The sequence below is a fragment of the Amaranthus tricolor genome, chromosome 14, assembly GCF_026212465.1.
Source record: "Amaranthus tricolor cultivar Red isolate AtriRed21 chromosome 14, ASM2621246v1, whole genome shotgun sequence".
Taxonomy (NCBI): Eukaryota; Viridiplantae; Streptophyta; class Magnoliopsida; order Caryophyllales; family Amaranthaceae; genus Amaranthus; species Amaranthus tricolor.
Genome location: NC_080060.1, coordinates 13,394,518 through 13,413,366, shown reverse-complemented (window position 1 = coordinate 13,413,366; position 18,849 = coordinate 13,394,518). Strand labels below are relative to the sequence as shown.

Sequence of the window (18,849 nt, the reverse complement as noted above, 5' to 3'; positions counted from 1 at the left end):
AGGGAAAAATACAAAAAAGAATAAAGGCTAATAAAAGACTAACTAACATAACAACCTAAAATACAACTCTAACTTACTTTTATTTATTTACATTATTCAAGACCCTATGAATATGCCATGTATGACAACCGGCAGCCTAAAGATCCACCTTGCCCTCAAGGTGGGTAAATGTAACTCGGTTCGAAGCGATAACACCAAATTTCAAGCAATCAATAACTAGAACACTTATAAACCCGATTAAGTACTTGAGTGTGCCTTTAAGATTGTAGCTTTTGTAGAAGTGGTTTAAAGGAGTGAGTCGTCCATTTCAAATAAATTCCACGATGCACAGTAATTCCGACATAAGAGATGTTGAAGCCATGATAAAGCCCAGCTATACCATCTGATTTCCTCAATCAAACCTTTGAATTGTCTCTCGTCGGCCTTCTTTGCAGTCTTAGAGTCATTAGCTAGCCAGATTCTTGCATAATTTAAAGAATACACCAAGAAAAAGGAAGTTGAATACTCACCATATGCCAAATTTCCGGTACCCAACTTTTTCTTTTTTGAAATTTAACTTTCTTTTAAAGTAATCCTTGAAACAAAGTTAATGGCATCGAAAATTATATTCAGGAATGCTTCCAAAGCCCAGCTGATTTTTAAGAGTGTAAAAAGGCCCAAATTATGATTTGTCATGATGACATCAGCAAAGATGAAATCAGTTAGACGTCATCAGGAAACCCTAAGATCCCTTTCATATCCCTCTTCTCCCTTTGCATCTTAGAAACCCTAAAGAAATTTGCCTTCCTTTCCAACTGCTTCCCGACGCCGGCCAAACGCTGCATTTTTTCGGTGAGCCCCCAATCTCTGGCCTTCTCACCGGTCCGTCTACATAAATTTCCGACAACCTTAAGATCGTATAGTACCGCTATACTTCCATGTCGGAATTCCATCATTGATTCTTCTCCATTGTGGCTGCTGTCTCCATCCATCGTCCGAAATTTTCCGATGATACCTTTCCCTTCTGCCTTCTTCACGTCCCTGGCCAGCCATTCTCTATTCCTATTTCTTTCTTGGGAAAAAGATGTAAACCGCTCTGATACCTATGTAACAGATCAGCCAAGATAGTAACAAAAACTGACTTTATTGATGAATACAAGAACAATACTATGGGACGTTCGAGTCTCCCAAACACTCCTAAGTGGTTCCACTTCAAAGCTAGATATTTACTCCCTTAAAACATCCCATACTCCCCTCTAATTATAAGATATGGAAGTGGAAAATACAAACAAGAATAAAGGCTAATAAAAGACTAACATAACAACCTAAAATACAACACTAACTAACTTTTATTTGTTTACTTTATTTAAGACCCTATGAATATGCCATGTATGAAAGAATATTCCTATGTCTTCCATACGTAAATTACACTCATAATTTTTGACAGACATATAGGACTATAAAAGCTCAAAATGGGGGACTTCAAAGTTTTATGAGCCAACTAGCCAAGTACTAGTAAAGGGGCACTTTTAGTTCTCTTCACCCAGCCTATGAGGATAAAAGGTACTAACTAGTTGACACTTAAAAGATTTGCGCCTACAGAAGCAACTTAGATTGAAGGGGTGTAAATGTATGTATGAACCTGATGATTCCATGCAGCTTCAACCAAGTGAGTGCCATACTCATCAAGCATCTCATAGAGAAGTATGAATGCCTCCCACTTCTGCAGTTCACTCAAATGTTTATCAGCTGAGAGGGAAGTTTGTCCAACACCCAGCGACTTGGCTTCCTCTTCAGCCCAAAGATCCCTTTTTGTCATGCCGCGAGCAATTGAACCTCTCTGGCGTGACTTTTTCTCAAAAACAGTTGTTGGATTAAGCAGTTGTGCCTCATTTTTTACTACCACTCTCTTCAGTATGAATAAGGACAACTTCCTTATTAAGCTTTCTTTCTCGACCTGAAAACCCCAAAATCAGAGCACAAATATGAATTTCAATCTATGGAAAATTAATTGTGCTTATGATTAAAGAAACAGATTCCCAAGGCAGAAATCATATATCACTACAAAAATTAATGAAAAGGGTGAAAGAGTACCAAGCCTCTTTTAATTTCATCCCAAAATTCTTGTTCGGCTCTTATGTCAAATTCTTCTGCCTTATCATACATTTTCACTTGTGCACAATCAACAGAACAAAAATAAGATAGATACAAAGATATTACGCCATATGCATCCCTCCTCTCTACAGATCCCATAGAAAATAACGCTTTGGAACACTTCCACAGTCTCAAGAAGAAATGTTGCCTGAACACCAAAAAACACTCTTACAACAACAAATTTGATAAGCTGATTTTAAATGGAAAAGAAATTCTGTACAAATAGTATAATATTGCACCTGGAAATACAACAATTTTCTCCTTGAATGCAAACTTCAAATGAGCACTTGCATGCAAATGCTTTAAAAATGGAAGGGAGGAGAAGACTGACAGTGCAAGACCTATGATCAAGGGTCTGAGAAAGCATTTTGATAGTCAAATTACATAAATCCCATAGCAAATGCCCACAAAATGTTTCAGCTTGGAAGATATTGCCTGAGATGCAAGGCCCTTTCTCAGTCTGATACATCTCTGTAGCAGTATCTAATACGCAGCTCAAAACATAGCAAGACAAAGTCAATGAAAGAAATGGAATAAAATCTGATGCACTGCCTGATTTTAATGATTCTCTAGAGCTGTGAAAGACAAACTTCGTACTCCATTCGATGACAGACTTCTCTTCATTTTGATTCATTTCCATGGAAAGGCTTACTGATCTCAAGAGAATCGGAACTAGTGTTGTCTCAATAAGCTCCCAATTATTGGTTTCCCTAGCAACTTGAAGAAAAAATTCTACAATCTAAAAACCAAATAGAAGTTAAAACACCATAAACATATGAATGAGCAATAAATAAAATACAGAAGGAAAATCACAACATCCCTCTCACAAGCTTACCTCATGAAGCATTGATTTCTCATACAGATGAACCATTTTTATCAAAGGAATGAAACCTTCCCACACAAAACTCTCTAAAGTGGCAGAACTAACAACTGAAACGAACATTACACATAACATTAGTTTTGAATTTGTGATCAGCCAATCATTTAATATCTAAGGAAAAAAACAGAGCACCAATGTTCACATAGCTTATTTAATGTATTACCAATAAGCTAACTAATTTCATTTTAAATTCGTATATTGATTAAATATAATCACAACAAAAATTCCTTTAAAGATATATAATGATGACAACAGCTACAACAGTCCAAAGCATTTAAACTATAAGATGGGATTATATACATTAACCAAACAAATCAATCCATGAGATCATATACTCCTTCCCATTTGTTCCACTGAAAAATATATGACATTGTAATCCCAAATCTGCCATATCCTTTTCCCAGCAGAAATTGACCCGTGTAACACCCTCCAAATTAAGCATTTATAAAATCGCAAACATTTTTACTTAAATGACGTAAATTTAACTTGGGGAGTCTTAATCAACAGAAAGACAACAAGATCAATAATATTTTTTTAAAATACAAATGTTTGTGTTTTAAATGTTTAATTTGGAGGTTGCTACAAAATCGTATCAAGAGTTGAGGTTAAAAATAGTGTTATGATATTTGCATCTTAGCACATAGATTAGTTGATAGGGTAATTTTGGTTTAATGAAAAACCAATAACATTTCATTACCACAATGACGTTGGTGGCGTTTGAGAGGCTCAAATGTACACAACCTTAACCTTGCTAATGATAATAAAGAGATTATTTCAATAGGGGCCAAAGATAGTTCTTTGGTTTTGGATATAATTGACTAAAGTAAAATAGCTCGTTAAATCATGTGCATTTCTCATATATGAGAAGTGCATAAAGTGGTTTAATGAACATTAGGTTAAATTGAGTAGGGCGAATAAAAATAGGTTAAACTAAGAGCGAGATCAAATGAGGTATAAATTTTTTCTTAAGTTTGAGGGTGCTTATTTAATTGTTTGTATTTTGTACTTACCTTTTAATATTTTAAATGCCTAGACTCATCACAAGGAAAAGTAGCGAAAGCAAAAATATGGGACCTAATGCCAAGTCCCCCAAAATGATTCGTTTGTGATGTAGGGAGGACATGTGCGATTACGTCCACTGTTTATTAGTAGTTATTGAAAGCTACTATCTGATGGGCCAAACGACAAACTCATATTTTATTGTGTATCTTGGGCTCTTTAGTGGCCATACAAAGAAAATATAGAGATCTGATGATTAATGATGCACATGATAAGAGTAGGTATATGCATGGTACTAGGAGGCTTTTAGCTCTTGATTATTTGAGAAGAGTTATGATTGATGCAGTGAAAAGTGGCGCTATAACGAAGAGTTATGTGAAGAAGGGAGTGCTAATACACTAGATCCTTTCCCCTTTGATTGATATTAGCGGAAAAGAAGAAGATGCTCAGGACGATGAGGATGAGGAGTAGTTTATTTCTTTTTAGTGCATGTAATAAGGTCTTTACCATGAACTTCAAACTTTTGAGTGTTGGAACTTTTTTTCTTTTGATTAACTTGAATATGCAATTAATATGTACAATAATTATTTTAACTTGTTTATTAGATGGTGATAATACCATTATATTTCGTATAGGTGTCTTATGCCTTGTACATACTCCCTCACACAAACGTCAACTTGACTATATGGCTGAAATTTCAATTAGTTGCTCATTTAAGGGTATTGGAACAATTATTCCAAACTTTTGGACTTTCCAAAACCAAGTCAATAATCAAAGAAAGTGAAGAACAATAAAGAACTATGGCAAAGATGATTGCCAATTAGAAATGGGCAAATTTCATTAGACGGGAAGACCCAATGACTTTAAAACTAGTTACGTGACATGGAGATAATTTTCCCAACTAAGCAACCACCTAAAACTAGAAAGTTTCTTTTTTTTTTTTTTGAGATAACCAAAAACTAGAAAGTTGATCAAAGAACTTTCTATCTTCGAGAAAATGTTGATTGATTGGTGGGAAACTCAAGGAGACTGATGATTCGCGCCAAATTGAACTTCAATTGGGTAGCCTTTAAGGGCCTAATAACAGACTGCTTCTTAACTGATCACATTAGGAGGCAAAAATGTAGCAAGTTCATTGGGTTCAAACAAAGGTCCATTAATGAGTGTAGAAGAGTATCCCCAAAAGTTCATGGAATATGCTAAGTTTTGCCAAACATAGTCTCTAACGATGCCATAATGTCTCAAATAAGAATATGGGTTAAGCTTCAAGATCCAAAAGAATGTAGTACCTCAAAAACGTTTTTGGAACCTATGCGAAAGCATGTAACGTGGAGAATCTTGAAAAGAGAAAAGGATGTTTTGGGAAAAACTGAATGGAAAGATGGTGGAAATTTTCAAACTCAAGGCCACGACAAAAGGACATGATATAACAATAACGGAGGAAACCTCCCAAACAACCGCAACAATAGCTCTAGCAACAAGCAAGCGTATCAAGGTGATAACAATAACAAGACATTAGTCTGCAAGCCATGCAACAAGAGTCACCCAAGATTCAATTGTTAAGGTAAGTGATAATGTGTTATGAGTGTGGTGAACCAGGACACAAACTCAAGCAATGTCCAAAGAGGTTCAAACACACATAAATGACAAAATGGGGGCTACAATAACAATGGAAGCTACAATGGAAATAGAGGTGGATCTATTTTCTTTACAAAAAGTGTAAGACAAAGTCATAGGCTTTGATTATGAGTCACTACTTTACCACCTGTGTGTATGGAAAAACTCAAAACTTTTACATTTTTTGATCTATATTTTGAATATTTACTACATTTGAACCAAGGTGGAAGCTTGTGGAATATGGTCCGGTGATATAGAATCATAGAATGAGTAGAAGCTAGAAAAATCATTTTCATATTAATTTAGATAATTGTATTAGAATCTTTGATGTATAGTGGTTATACTATTAGATTGATAGATTTAAGCCTTAATAGGAAAAAAATATGTTTTTAATTGGTTGGACTTTTAATGTGTACTTGCATTTTGCAAACATTCTCATGTAATGCAATGCAATTTATGATTTTAATTCTGATTTTAATTCATGGGCTTTTATTTTTCTAAAATAAAAGAATGTTAATCATAGCCATCATTTCGTAATCAACTTATGTAGCATTCCACATTCCTATTCCCATCCCACTTCCCGAACTGTTCCAGGTAAACATTGTTCGGGGTATTATTGTAAGAGAATAGAAAAGGGATTTTTTGTTCTCATTTTAATGGAGGAAGAAAGGATGAGTAGTTGACCATGTTTAAGCCCATATATGTGGTCAACAACCACAACGTTAACCTTCCAACGCCACCCAAATCAATTGAACAACCACCACAAAACCCAACATCGCAAAATCACCCTAACCACCCAGAAGATCCTTATTCCAAAACCATAACAAACGCCACTACCACATTTAGATAGCTACGATAATCCCCACCCATGCTCATACACTTTCCAAAATCTACATCCCACGACCTATAACTAACCGATCAAAGAACCGAAATCACCTAAAATTACAATTACAACCAAGTTTGATTTTCTCAGCAATTCCCAACGTCAAGCTTCTGTAACAAACACAAAAAAACAACTCAAGATGTTTGACTCACTGGGAAATCCTCAAATACCCAAACTAGATTTTTTTTTCCTTTTCCATCACAATTTTTCCAAATGAATTCCAAATTTGCTAGAATTCTCGATTGTTACATCACAAAATTAAGTTGCTCAACCATAAACCCACCAAGATTATCCAAAAAAATTGGGTTGAAAGGAAAAGGGCATTAAAGGACATATGTGGAGGAAATTCAAGTTTCTAAAAGAAATGGGAAAATGTGGAAATAAACAATCCTCCGCCCCCTATAAGAAATAGAGAAAGAAGAGATACGAAGTAAGGAGGAAAAACAGGAAAAAAAAAAAAAAAAAAAAAAAAAAAAAAAAAAAAGAAATATTGGAACAAATAAGAAGGGAAGAAAAGGTAAGAGACACAAAAAGGAGATAAAGTGGAAACTACCCTAGAAGCTTTGAATCTGTTAGTGAAAGGCAAGTAGATGATGACTGGTTTGTACCCTAGAAGCTTCACAAGACATGTGGCCAAAGGGGGTTTGTTAATGTCGCCATTTTTGGATTGTGCGATATTGACTGAGAAGTTGGAGGGGTTAGTATTTTGTTGACCATAGTTAAAACATAGATGAGGGAAGTAGTTAACCTTAGTGAAGCTTTCTTGGAGATGAAGGAAGAAACTAATGTCAGCAAAAAACTCAACAAGAGCATTCTGATTCTTTTCATGTGAAGAAACTTCTTTCTTACCCATCCACTCATCGATCTTCAAAGATTAGCACATATCTAAAAGCAAGCTCATATATCTCTTCATCTACTATCCCATACACCCAGCCTATTGCCTAAATACAACACAAACAACAAATTTCTTTATTATTTTCCATTCAACCTTAATTATTCCAAATTGCATCTTGCCTCCATTGTCACAAAAGAAATTGGTGCAAAGTCCATACAAATTGCACTACTTATCTACATCCAAAACCAGATTACGACCGACCTAATGGACATGGTGGATCTTTGTGCTGGTGGTAATGTGATGAATAATGAATGACCAATATTAAGCTAAAGGATTAGAGGGCATATTAGTCCAAGCAATGGAAAAGGAATCTCAAGTAGAAAAACTGCAATCTGTTATGTTCATTAGTTTGTTATTTTTTTTGTACTGTCATCATTTCCTTTCTATATAAGTAATCATTCTAGTATAAATAGAGAGATCTAGAGAGAGAAATAAGTCATCATAAAAATATAATTCGGAATGTAGTACTCTTTGGGAGCTTAGAGTATGCTCGAAATACTCTAGCTGGGGACTTTACTCATCATATCAATGCAATCTACCACTTTGTTTCTCTTGTAACATTCCCTTTTAAACCTTTAACTACTACATTGCATTCTCTCCCAATTATAGTGCTCCACAGTTTTTCCAGTTCAACCCTAACAAAAGGCAAAGATAGTTCGACTTCTAACTCATAAATAATTACAGGTCAGACACCGTATATCTCAAAGGAAAAGCAAACAAGGTGGTAGATGCACCAAGTCAAAAAAATTTTTTACATTGAACGTGATGGTTTTAGCAAATGAATTATGGCAGGATAAGAAGCTAATTCTTGAAATTGTGAAGCATGGTTTTGTTGATCTTTCCCAGTGGAGCCAGATATATTTGATGAAATTCGAGAAAAACAGTCTTAATGCACAAAAGAGAACTGAGAGAGCTTTTAAGATCGAAGAGGATGGGGTAGAAAAATACAACATTGGTGCATGCCTAATAATGAGAATCTCAAGTAAATGATATTGAAGGAGACCCACAACTCAAATTACTTAATACAGCCTAGTGAAGATAAGCTTTACAAGAATGTAAAAGGATACTTTTGGTGGACTAGGATGAAACAAGAGGAGGTAATCTTTGCGACAAAATGTTTGACTTGTCAAATAGAATTCAACACGTGAAACCTAGTGGAAATCTGCAACCTTCAGCGGTTCCTAGATGGAAATAGGAGTCTATCACTATGAACATCATCATGGCTTTACCAAGGACTAAAACTGGAAAGAATGCATTTTTAGGTCGTGGTAGAGCGATTGACAAACACTGCACGATTTATGGTTATGAACGATATTTGGGCAATGCAGCAATTAACGTCAAGCTCAACGAAGTAACAAGAATGCATAGAGTTCCAAAGGACATTGTCTTAGATGGGATTCTAGTTCCTGTCAAACTTTTAGAAGAAGCTTTTAGAAGCCATGAATACTGTACTCAAATTCAGCACAACGTTTCACCTATATGAGCACACATAAAGAACCACTCAAACCTAATATGTAAAAAAAACGTGTGTAATGGACTTTGGTGGAGGGTGAAATGAGAACCTAATGTACATTGAATTCTTATATAACAATAGCTTTCATGCCAACATAGGAATGGCTCCATATGAGGTGCAATAAGGGAACATGTGAAAAGCTCTATTTGTTGAAGAGTCAACAAGTCATTAAATTTAGGATCGAAAATGGTAAAGCAAAAACTACAGAGAAGGTGACATGGAGAAGTGACAAATAGATTAGCCTTACCCACAAAACTAGCTAAGGTCCATAATATTTTTCATATATCCCAACTACGCAAATACCTTCTCATTCTACTAAAAACTCCTCAACTTTGAAGATCACCCTATTAAAACCCTTGACACAAAAATTACACTCGCAATAAAAACTATTATATTAGTCAAGGTATTATGATCAAACCAAAAGCAAGAGGAAGCGACATGAGAGACTAAGGATGTCATAAAACATCGATACCGTAAACTATTCAACTATGTAAGATCCAGTTTTGAGGATAAAATCCCCTAAAAGGAAGAAGAATGTAACACCTTTGAGCCAAAATTTTACTTCACCAAATTATAAGTCCGATGTCGAACTTTATTTAGAAGTAATAACCCAAAAATTTTACAAAAAATTCAAAATTTTACAAACAAAAACTTAAATTTGAAATTTGACTTTGTATACTAAAACAAAAACTTTCTTTCACTGTTACGAAAATTAATTCATCACATATTTACATAATCATTTTTTAAATCTTTTCCAATTACTTACTCACTACCCACTATTCCATAAACTCTTTCCCCAATCTACCAATTAAAGAATTAATTCCTAAATTAAACCAACTATCTACACCATAAATTCTCTTCAACCCTATCTTGCAAACCCATCCTTCTCTTTAAAATCTAGTAAGAAAGCCTAAACCCTAATGTAATTCATTCTCTATAAAAAAAATAGATAAATAAATAAAATAGAGTGAAACAATAAGAAAGAAAATCTACCTGGAATCTATGGAGGTCAGTATTCTCTTCTCTTCTTTTATTTTTTTCTTCTTATTTTAAATGTCGAGGATGAGGAAGAAAAATTTCTCCCTCCTCTTATCTTATTCCTGATTTCACGTTTTTCAATGAAAAACTCTTACCTCTTTAATTTTTTTATTTTACCTTTTAGTTTTTTGTGGTATTGCTATTTTAAATTTTTTTAATATTAACCTATTATTTTGCATGTTAATAAAAGAAGATTTTGAAAATTAAATGAAAATTTTATCTTTAGTCTAATTATTATTCTTATATCAATTTACTTTTCAGATTCTTAAATTATTTCATAAGCCTAAAGAAAAAAAGTTAAGAGATCTTATTTTTTATAATATGCAAAACAATAGGGTGATAAAAAATAATTAAAAAGTAATACCATGAAAATTAGTGGGTCATAATTCGGAAAATTAAACATGTAACCTGAAAATAACTCAACCTAGAAGAATCAGAAAAAATTGGTCAAACCTAACCATTTCAACCCGTTTTTTCAATTTTGTCAAATTTCTTATTTTTAAGTCTTCATTTCTAGTTGTAACCTACTACATTTCAAGCTCATTTTTTTAATTAAAGTTAAAATTAAAATTCCTTTCTATAAGCCTCATAACGATATATCGATCCTTTTATAAGAAATTCCTTTATATAAAACAAAAAAGTTATCTATTTTTTTGAAAATATTTAATACTAAAAATTTATCAAAAAATAAGTAAAACAAACTTGACCAGTTAGGCCAACCCAATGTCACACGATTCATGATTCAGTTTGATTCGTTGTATGGATTCGGATTCGTGATTCGCTAGTCAGCATATATGTTGTTTGTTCTCTCAGATTGTTTGGTTCGATTTTTTGGTTGATGATTTGTACAAGTTTTCATATTATTTTATTTAAAATGAAAATAGAACAAAAAAAAACATAAAAAGATTTTAAATAAAAAGAATACTTTTTGAAGAGAAAAAAATATAACAGTCCAAAATAACAATGAAATACAGTAAAAAAAAAGGGAAAGAAATGCTTAAAAGACCACACATTTAAAAGCTCCAAAAAAAAAATAGTCAAAATGTTGGGAAAAGCAACGGTCACGTGACATTAATGACAAAACAAAACATATGTACTTCAAAAGCCCACTCATCCATTTCAAACCCTAACCGTGCCTCTCTTCCCTCTTCACGCCTCCTTCTGTCCTTCATTGTAACGTTTCCATGGCAGATTTAACCATTTTCATGGCAACAACTACAGGTTAGATATTATATCTTGTTGTCCTCTTTCTTTGGCTTATTTCACCGATTTGATTCGCGAACGAATCACAGTCGGGTACAATCGAACCCAATCGCGATTCGGTGGTCAAGTGACCGAATCATGTGACACTGGTCCAACCTGAATCCAACCCAAATTGAAAATGTCCAACCGGGTAGATTCACCATACATATCATATTTGATCTCCCTTGTATAGACTCCGTGTTTCCTAATTGAGTTTCCGAACACCTAGCATAATTAGGCCTTCAAACCGATGAAATCAATTCTCGTTAATCTATTCGCGAAATTTGCAACACTGACTTTCTTTGCATATATTTGTTTCAAATTTTAGAATATGCCCACACATTTTTCTCACACACGTATCACGACTACTCCTATCTTGTTACTATACTCCTTATTTGTGAAATAGTGCTATAATGTGACCATAACTCCTTAATTGCATATATAAGCAACAAAGAATATCATGGTGATCTTAAAAATTATATGAAGCACTGTATGTGGGACTGGGGTACTCTTACCAAAACATTTACTACTATCGACATCCATATAGTTCTCCAAACCCCATTGTGCTATGTCTTCAAAACTTTTGAGTCACATACGGAGGAGTTGATGACAAGAAATTGAAGTAAGATGCAAGAAAAACTCCTATCAAATCAAACATACCCCATATATAATCTTGAATGGAACAGAAAATTCCAAAGTCGTGTAATTACTATCAAAACATAATTCATTAAAATGCCAAAAAAAACTATAATTTAAAGATCAAGAAAGTAAAATTCAAAATTTTTATCCATATATAATTTTAATAAAAAAAGTTAGCACATCACTACAATGTTGTAAATCACAAAGTTTGAACTTCAGGAGTTGCCACGTAAATATAAGAGGAAGTTGAAGTCCTTTCATACTCACATGATAGGCTCAAGTTCATTAAAGTCCAACAGCAATTTAGGCAACCAAGAAAGGTGTTATGCCTATTCATATTATCTTCAAGGAGAAAGTTTGAACATAATTCTCAGAGTGGACTTTGAATTGAGGAAAGTGTGTGAAGAGTCTAACAAACTCTTCCACGCGACCAAAAATAGGCAATAACAAAGATCTCATTTTTACTTTTAATTAAACTAGTTGGTTAGTTCATTACCTATTCTTAGCTAGTGTAAACTTTCAAAATTAATTGTTAATAGAATGCTATTCAAACTTTGATAAATAAAATTCCTTTAGAACGTTGTTCGATATTTGGCTAACTTTCCGATTTAAGAATTAGGAGTTAATTGGTCGACCATGCCAACTAGATCATAAGAAAATCTAGTTTTTGTTCATGGAAAAGTTTGTATTTACTTTTGTAGTACATTTTCCTAGGCAGACAGATAAAAAATATCTTAACGTAGTGGCATTTTAAACCACCAGACACCCCAAATTAAGTTTGAGATTTGTTGTTTTATCCTATCAAAATTAAATTTCTTTCTTTTGCTTAACAATACATACAAAAAAAATTATCCACCTCTACACAAGACGTGACGCCATATCACAAGGTAGGACTAATAAGTCTAAATTCTATCTGCAACTGTTGCTTATTGCCAAAATATTTTTTGTTTTTCATCAATCATCAGAAATTCCAAAAAACTCGTATCCAGACTCCCTTAAACCCTTTCCTGCACGTCATTCATAACCCACACCATAAAATTTCGTCCCTAAATTAATAAAGACAGAAATTATGTCTCAAAACTTCCACTCCTAAAATCGTCCAACCATCGAATCATCTATCAACGATGAAACCTTTACCGATTTTTCTTAATCCCTTAATACATAAACTATTTCGAAACTCATCGCCCACCATAAATCCGCAAAAAAATTATAACTTTCCCCTCAAAAATCATAAATTTGAAAACTCTTATTAGTCTGAAATTCGCCCAAACCCATGCCTAACCAGAAATTTATCCTATAAATAGAATCTTATTTGACGGCACGGTTCTATATCAAAGAGTTGTCCCTTCCAATCGTCTTCCTTCCATTTTGGTATTTAAATGAAGAAAATGCATTCCTTTCGTTTTTTTCTTTTTGCTTTCCCTCTATTTTCTTCCATCCAAACATAGTTTTGTTGAGAAAACTAAAGAAAGTATGGTAGAGTAATAAACATAAAATTACTACATTGTTTTTGTTTCCTTTTTCTTATCAACCTTCACCTTTTCAATGCACTTCTCACCAATTTTTACCCTTTTTCTTATTTATTTTTTTATATGTACTTCTCACCCACTACCTATTCATAGAGCACTTCAATCTCTCTTCCCTTCTTTACTTTTATCACACAAGTCTGGGTCATATTGGCTCTTGATACCACTAACTTAGTGCCAAATGCGGGAAATTAAATAACCACTATTACTAATAACTAACTAAAATAATTAACTCCTAAATAATAGCTATTTTAATTTTCAATCAAATCTCAACATTCCCTCTTGATTCAAAATTTCTTCATCGTTTTCATGGAGCATCTATTTACATGATTTGTAAAGCACTTCTCTTCATACCGCGACGCACTTCTCGTCTTCATCAATTATTAATGCACTTCTCATCAGTAACACTTCTGTTGATGCACATTCTCACCAACTATCAATAAAGCACTTCTCTCTAAAAAACTTGTTAATCAAATTTTGAACATTGCACCTTCACATAAACTTATTACTCACCATCTTTTTCATACCACTCATACAAACAAATTTTCGTGGGCTAAAATGTAACCCATTAAACATACCAAAAAGAGCAACCAATTTTTATGGTTATCCCTGACATTTATTATTGATTTTTTTTGGAATTATTTTTATTCTACATGACTAACTTTCTTGTTCATTGCTCTTATCTACTCTACCTCCTCTCTCTTTCTTTAGAACCTCATTATTCCGAATCATAAACCTTGAATCTGATACCACTATGTTGGAAAAAATTAAAGAAAGTAAATACGGTAGAGTGATAAACATAAAAATACTACATTGTTTAACATTCCTTTTTCTTGTTAACCTTCACCTTTGTTGCTGCACTTCTCACCAACTTTTACCTTTTTTATTTATTTTTTTATATGTACTTCTCACCCACTACCAATTCATAGAGCACTTCAATCCCTCTATCTTTCTTCACTTTTATCTCACAAGTCCAGATCATATTGGCTCTTGATACCACTAACTTACAGTCAAATGAGTAAAGTTAAATAGCACACTAACACACTACTACTAATAACTTACTAAAATAATTAATTCCTAAATAATAGCTATTTTAATTTTCAATCAAATCTCAATGAGTTTTCGCTATTGTTATGACTTTTTATCAATTTGCAAATCAATATGTACTACTAACTAAGACTTACCTAAAAGAGCAATCAAACTCATCAAATTGGTTTCTTTCAGCTAAAAAATTAACAGGCATACCCATTTTCTTCATAAGATGACAAAGCCCTCGGAGATAGGATACAAGATATCCACATTCCTCAGAACTCATCTTCTTAATATCATCGAAATTCTCCTATTCACATCAAAAAAATCCAATAAATAACAAGTAAACTAACATAAACGCAATCTGGTACAAAAATATTCAAATTCTGGTACAAACCTTTGTAAGATTTGAGAAATCTGAAAGCAAGGAATCGAAAAGGGATAAAGGAGAAGTGCCCGTTGAAGTTAAGATGCAGTCTAGCATTGCAGGAATAGCTGCTGAAGGAACAGTTCGGAAACTTTGGGACAATGAAGCGAGCAAATTCGCCATTTGAAGAAATAAAATTTAAGCAGATTCGATTTATTGATAAAATGGTAATCGCCCAATTGATAATCCAGCAGCTACTTTGTGTAAACTGCTATCAAATTCTAGGGTTCTACAACATAAACCTCTGATAAACCCCAGAGTCAAATGCGCGCCTATGCGTTATTTCTCTCTCGGGTCTCTTTCCTCTCCCTGTTTTCAATTGTAAGTCCTCTGTTTTACTTTTAAGTATGTGATTGGTCCATTTGTTAACAGATTAAATTGTGGAAATTATAATAATTTATATGTTTTTTTATATTATTTATTATGTCATTCACATGATTTTGAAAGATTGATTATTATTTTTCATTACCACTTAATACCACATATTTAAATGGTGATGCATTAAAATAATTTTTATAAAGAAAACGAGATTGTTGAAGAAGCATAATAATAACCATTAAACTTGTCGAAATATATTCTTACCAAAATTACATTAACTTTCTATTATCTTTCCCACTATTTAGTATCGATTACCAAATGAAGCGTATAGGCATTTCTTTGTGGATTATATTCATTAGTTGAGCTTGAGGGTCGATTTGATTTATAATCTAAAAGAATTAGATTAACCAAAAAGATTTCTAAGTGCAACAAGCATAAGAAAGGATGTGTTTGGCTTTGAAAGATTTAGGTATAAAAGTGGAATAATTTTAAGTGATTTATTTAGAACTATTGTCGAATGATAAGAGTTGTTTTTAATTGGTTTTTCGAGGTTTTTGGATGGAATTTAGAGGATGGCATGAACTTGTTTTCAGAGGTTTGAAAATGTTTTTAATGACTCTTTTTATTATGATATTTGGAAAATAAACAAATAAACTAGGAGCACTCATTAGAATGTTATAACTCAAAAGATATGCAAGGAACACTCATTTAATTTTACTAGGGTGTACTTTTAATTTGAGGAATAGTTAATCGAATTAATCATACAAATTAGTTTATTTAGAACTCTCAACAAACATGCTAATTCCTTAAACAATAAGAATTAAACCTCAAAATTGGAAAACATTCAAAATACTTAATCACAAGTATAAGAACAAATGCATAAGACAAAGCGTTTGATTAGAATTCAGATTATTGGATGATTACTCATAGGAAAAGAAAGCCTTTATATAAGCTTACAAAGCAAAAGAAAAATGAAAAAATATTCACTTGATTATAAGCCATCAAGTGATTACATTAAACATATTTAGAATCCTATGAAACCAATTAGAATTCTAATACTTAGGATGCTAAAATTAAATAGATTTTACAACATTTCATCTAATGTTTTTATTGAAAGAAAACTAAACAATTCTACTAAGAAAATCAGAAATTAAACACCTTTAAATTCCAACCATTGAAAGCTTGTAATTCATCCTCTTTTGATGCTTGAGACCCGAAACTTTTATTGTTCATAAAACTCTTTTCCTGAATGCTTCTAACCCTTGGGTACTCCTCTCGAATTCAACCATTAAACCTTCAACAATAGAGTTATGAGTTCTAACAACCATATGGACCAAATAACTCTCCCAAACATCAATAATATCCCCTCCAATAGCTATACGACTGAGACAATAAACCCCAATAGCCATATGGACAAAAATAGGAGCAATAACCTTAATATCACAAACTTTCCTTTCTTGAAGAAGCTATAATTGATGTAGTGAACATAGGTGAAGCCAAGTCGAGGGCCAGCAGAGACCCGACCCCCCTTGCGGAAAATGCGATCCTTTGTAATTTTGGCTTTGGCCTCCCTTACTAATATATTATACATAATTTAAAGAGTGCATAATTATAACAAAAATATCTATAGGTTAATGATTGGGATAACATATTTGTAATCTAAGGTTAATGGATCAAATTCAAATTTGAACTATTATTTTTTAGTAGACTAATAAATTTAATTAATACTATAATGTCATGTAACACCCACATAATTAGGTCTAATTTTAAAAAGAATTTTTATGACAAAAAACATAAATTAAAACCTAATCATGGGAGCGTTACCGCCACATCTATTCCTAATAAGAAATAAATGTAAAGCTAAACAAATATATAAAATATTTTATACAATTTAACAACCAAATAATTTTTAAAACTGGGAGTGAAATTTTAACTGACATATGACTACTAATTACTAATTTTCTAGATTTTCTAGGTGAACCTCACTCCACAATCCCCACGCGATCAATAATCTGCAAAAATAAAAATGCAAGAAAGACAAGAGAAAAGCTCCCAAAATTAGGAAATTGAGTAATTTCAACTTCATCCCGTAAAACAATTAAGTTTAAAAATAATAGTTTAAGAAAATAAATTATAATCGAGCTGAAAATAATGTTACAAAATAATTTATAGTTGAGCTAAAAATCAATTTGTGAAAACAATATAATATCACATAAACCAATTAATTAATTAATTTGATAGTTAAATGACAAATACATATATTTAATTATTAATGTGAGGAAACGAGAACACCAGTGGGCCAAGGCTTTGCCCCTGTACCTACTTCATCAAGAAGTAGTCACCCCAAATAATTAATCGAGGTCAGCAGAGTAGTCTCAGGTAACCCTAGTGTGCACACTCTTTCTACTTTGATCACAACAAATAGAAGAAAGACCAAACATTATATCAAGTAGCAGAAATAATAACATGTCGGCTGCTATACTAACCAAACAAGACAACTTGTTCAATCACCCTTATACTTGGATCACAACAGATATAAAAGCTTCTTTCCCTCGTGTTACAATTTACGTGATTTAATATATTTTAATAATTAGTCGTATGCACACAAACATATAATCAAACATACATTATATATCTCAATAATATTCATTCGTAATCTCATTTTCCAAGTCACCATTTTAATATCAATTGGTGTCAACAGAAATTAATATCATAAATATTTTCTCTTTCAAATTCAATTACATTTTAAATTCGTCATTAAAATAAAATAATAATATAAATTTCATCAAAATATTATTATAAATTTAATATGTAACAAAATAGTAGTAAATAAAATTCGAGAAGTAAATATATAAAGTATATATCATACAAAATCACACATTCCAATTAAACACATTAATTATCACTTAGCACATAATACTAATGGGATAATCCTAATTGGATGAATATTGAGAATTACCTTATGGAATGGCCCTTGAATGTAATTCGATTAGGAAATTGACGTTTGAAGTATAATTGTTGTTTGTTACTTGTAGATAGAACATGGGCTAAAGATTGAAATATAATATAAAGGAAAAAAGAAATTAATAATAGATGTAAAGAAAAATAAATGGGTGATGAAAAAATGAAGGAGAAGAAAGAAAATTGAAAGTAATGAATGAGTTAAAGAGTAAAATGATTTAATTTATAGTTGTAAAATGTAGTAGTTAATAGAATTAGATGGAAAAAGTGGGAAGAAGTGGAGGAATAAGGAAGTTATATTAGAAAATGTGAGATGCAAGTTTTAAAATTTTTTTTGAGAGTAAACTTTTCAAATTTAATTAATTTTTTTTAAAATTTTTTATTTTTACTAATTTATCTTATTTTAATTAATTATTTATTTTTATTTAAACCTAATTTTCCATTTTTTTTAAAATTTAAAACCTGTACTTAGTTTTTTTTTAAAAAAAATATTTATTTGTTTTTTCTTGTTTAAACGAGTAACAGTTTCTTTATTATTTTTTTTGTGAAAATATTTTGGATGTTACATGTTATTACTATTTATCTTTCATAATTTTACATTATCCGTATATTTACTTATATTTTTGTTATCTTAATTTAAACAATGCCTTTTTTTAGGAGATTTAGAAGGCAAATATATGGATTCAAACACTTAGTTTTTTTTTAAAAAAAAAAGGTAATTATAAGGAAGCTTCAATTCTATTTGTTAA

The 18,849-nt window shown here is 32.1% G+C and overlaps 1 protein-coding gene across 3 annotated transcripts in view; it reads right to left on the bottom strand.

Annotated features, from left to right (window-relative positions):
- The window catches only part of LOC130800073 (uncharacterized), a 47,133-nt gene extending 31,985 nt beyond the window's left edge, over positions 1-15,148 (bottom strand). For 2 of the 3 annotated variants that reach the window (XM_057663422.1, XM_057663424.1), the window contains exons 1-6: positions 14,792-15,148; positions 14,611-14,704; positions 2,969-3,063; positions 2,373-2,872; positions 2,074-2,281; positions 1,622-1,936 (exon numbers count right to left, since the gene is read on the bottom strand). In XM_057663422.1, the coding sequence (XP_057519405.1) occupies positions 1,622-1,936; positions 2,074-2,281; positions 2,373-2,872; positions 2,969-3,063; positions 14,611-14,704; positions 14,792-14,944 (1,365 nt within the window). In that variant the 5' untranslated portion in view covers positions 14,945-15,148. Of the gene's footprint in view, positions 1-1,621; positions 1,937-2,073; positions 2,282-2,372; positions 2,873-2,968; positions 3,064-14,549; positions 14,705-14,791 lie in introns of those variants that run through there. The other variant, XM_057663423.1, reaches the window with a different exon arrangement.
- Positions 15,149-18,849: the final 3,701 nt, after the last annotated feature.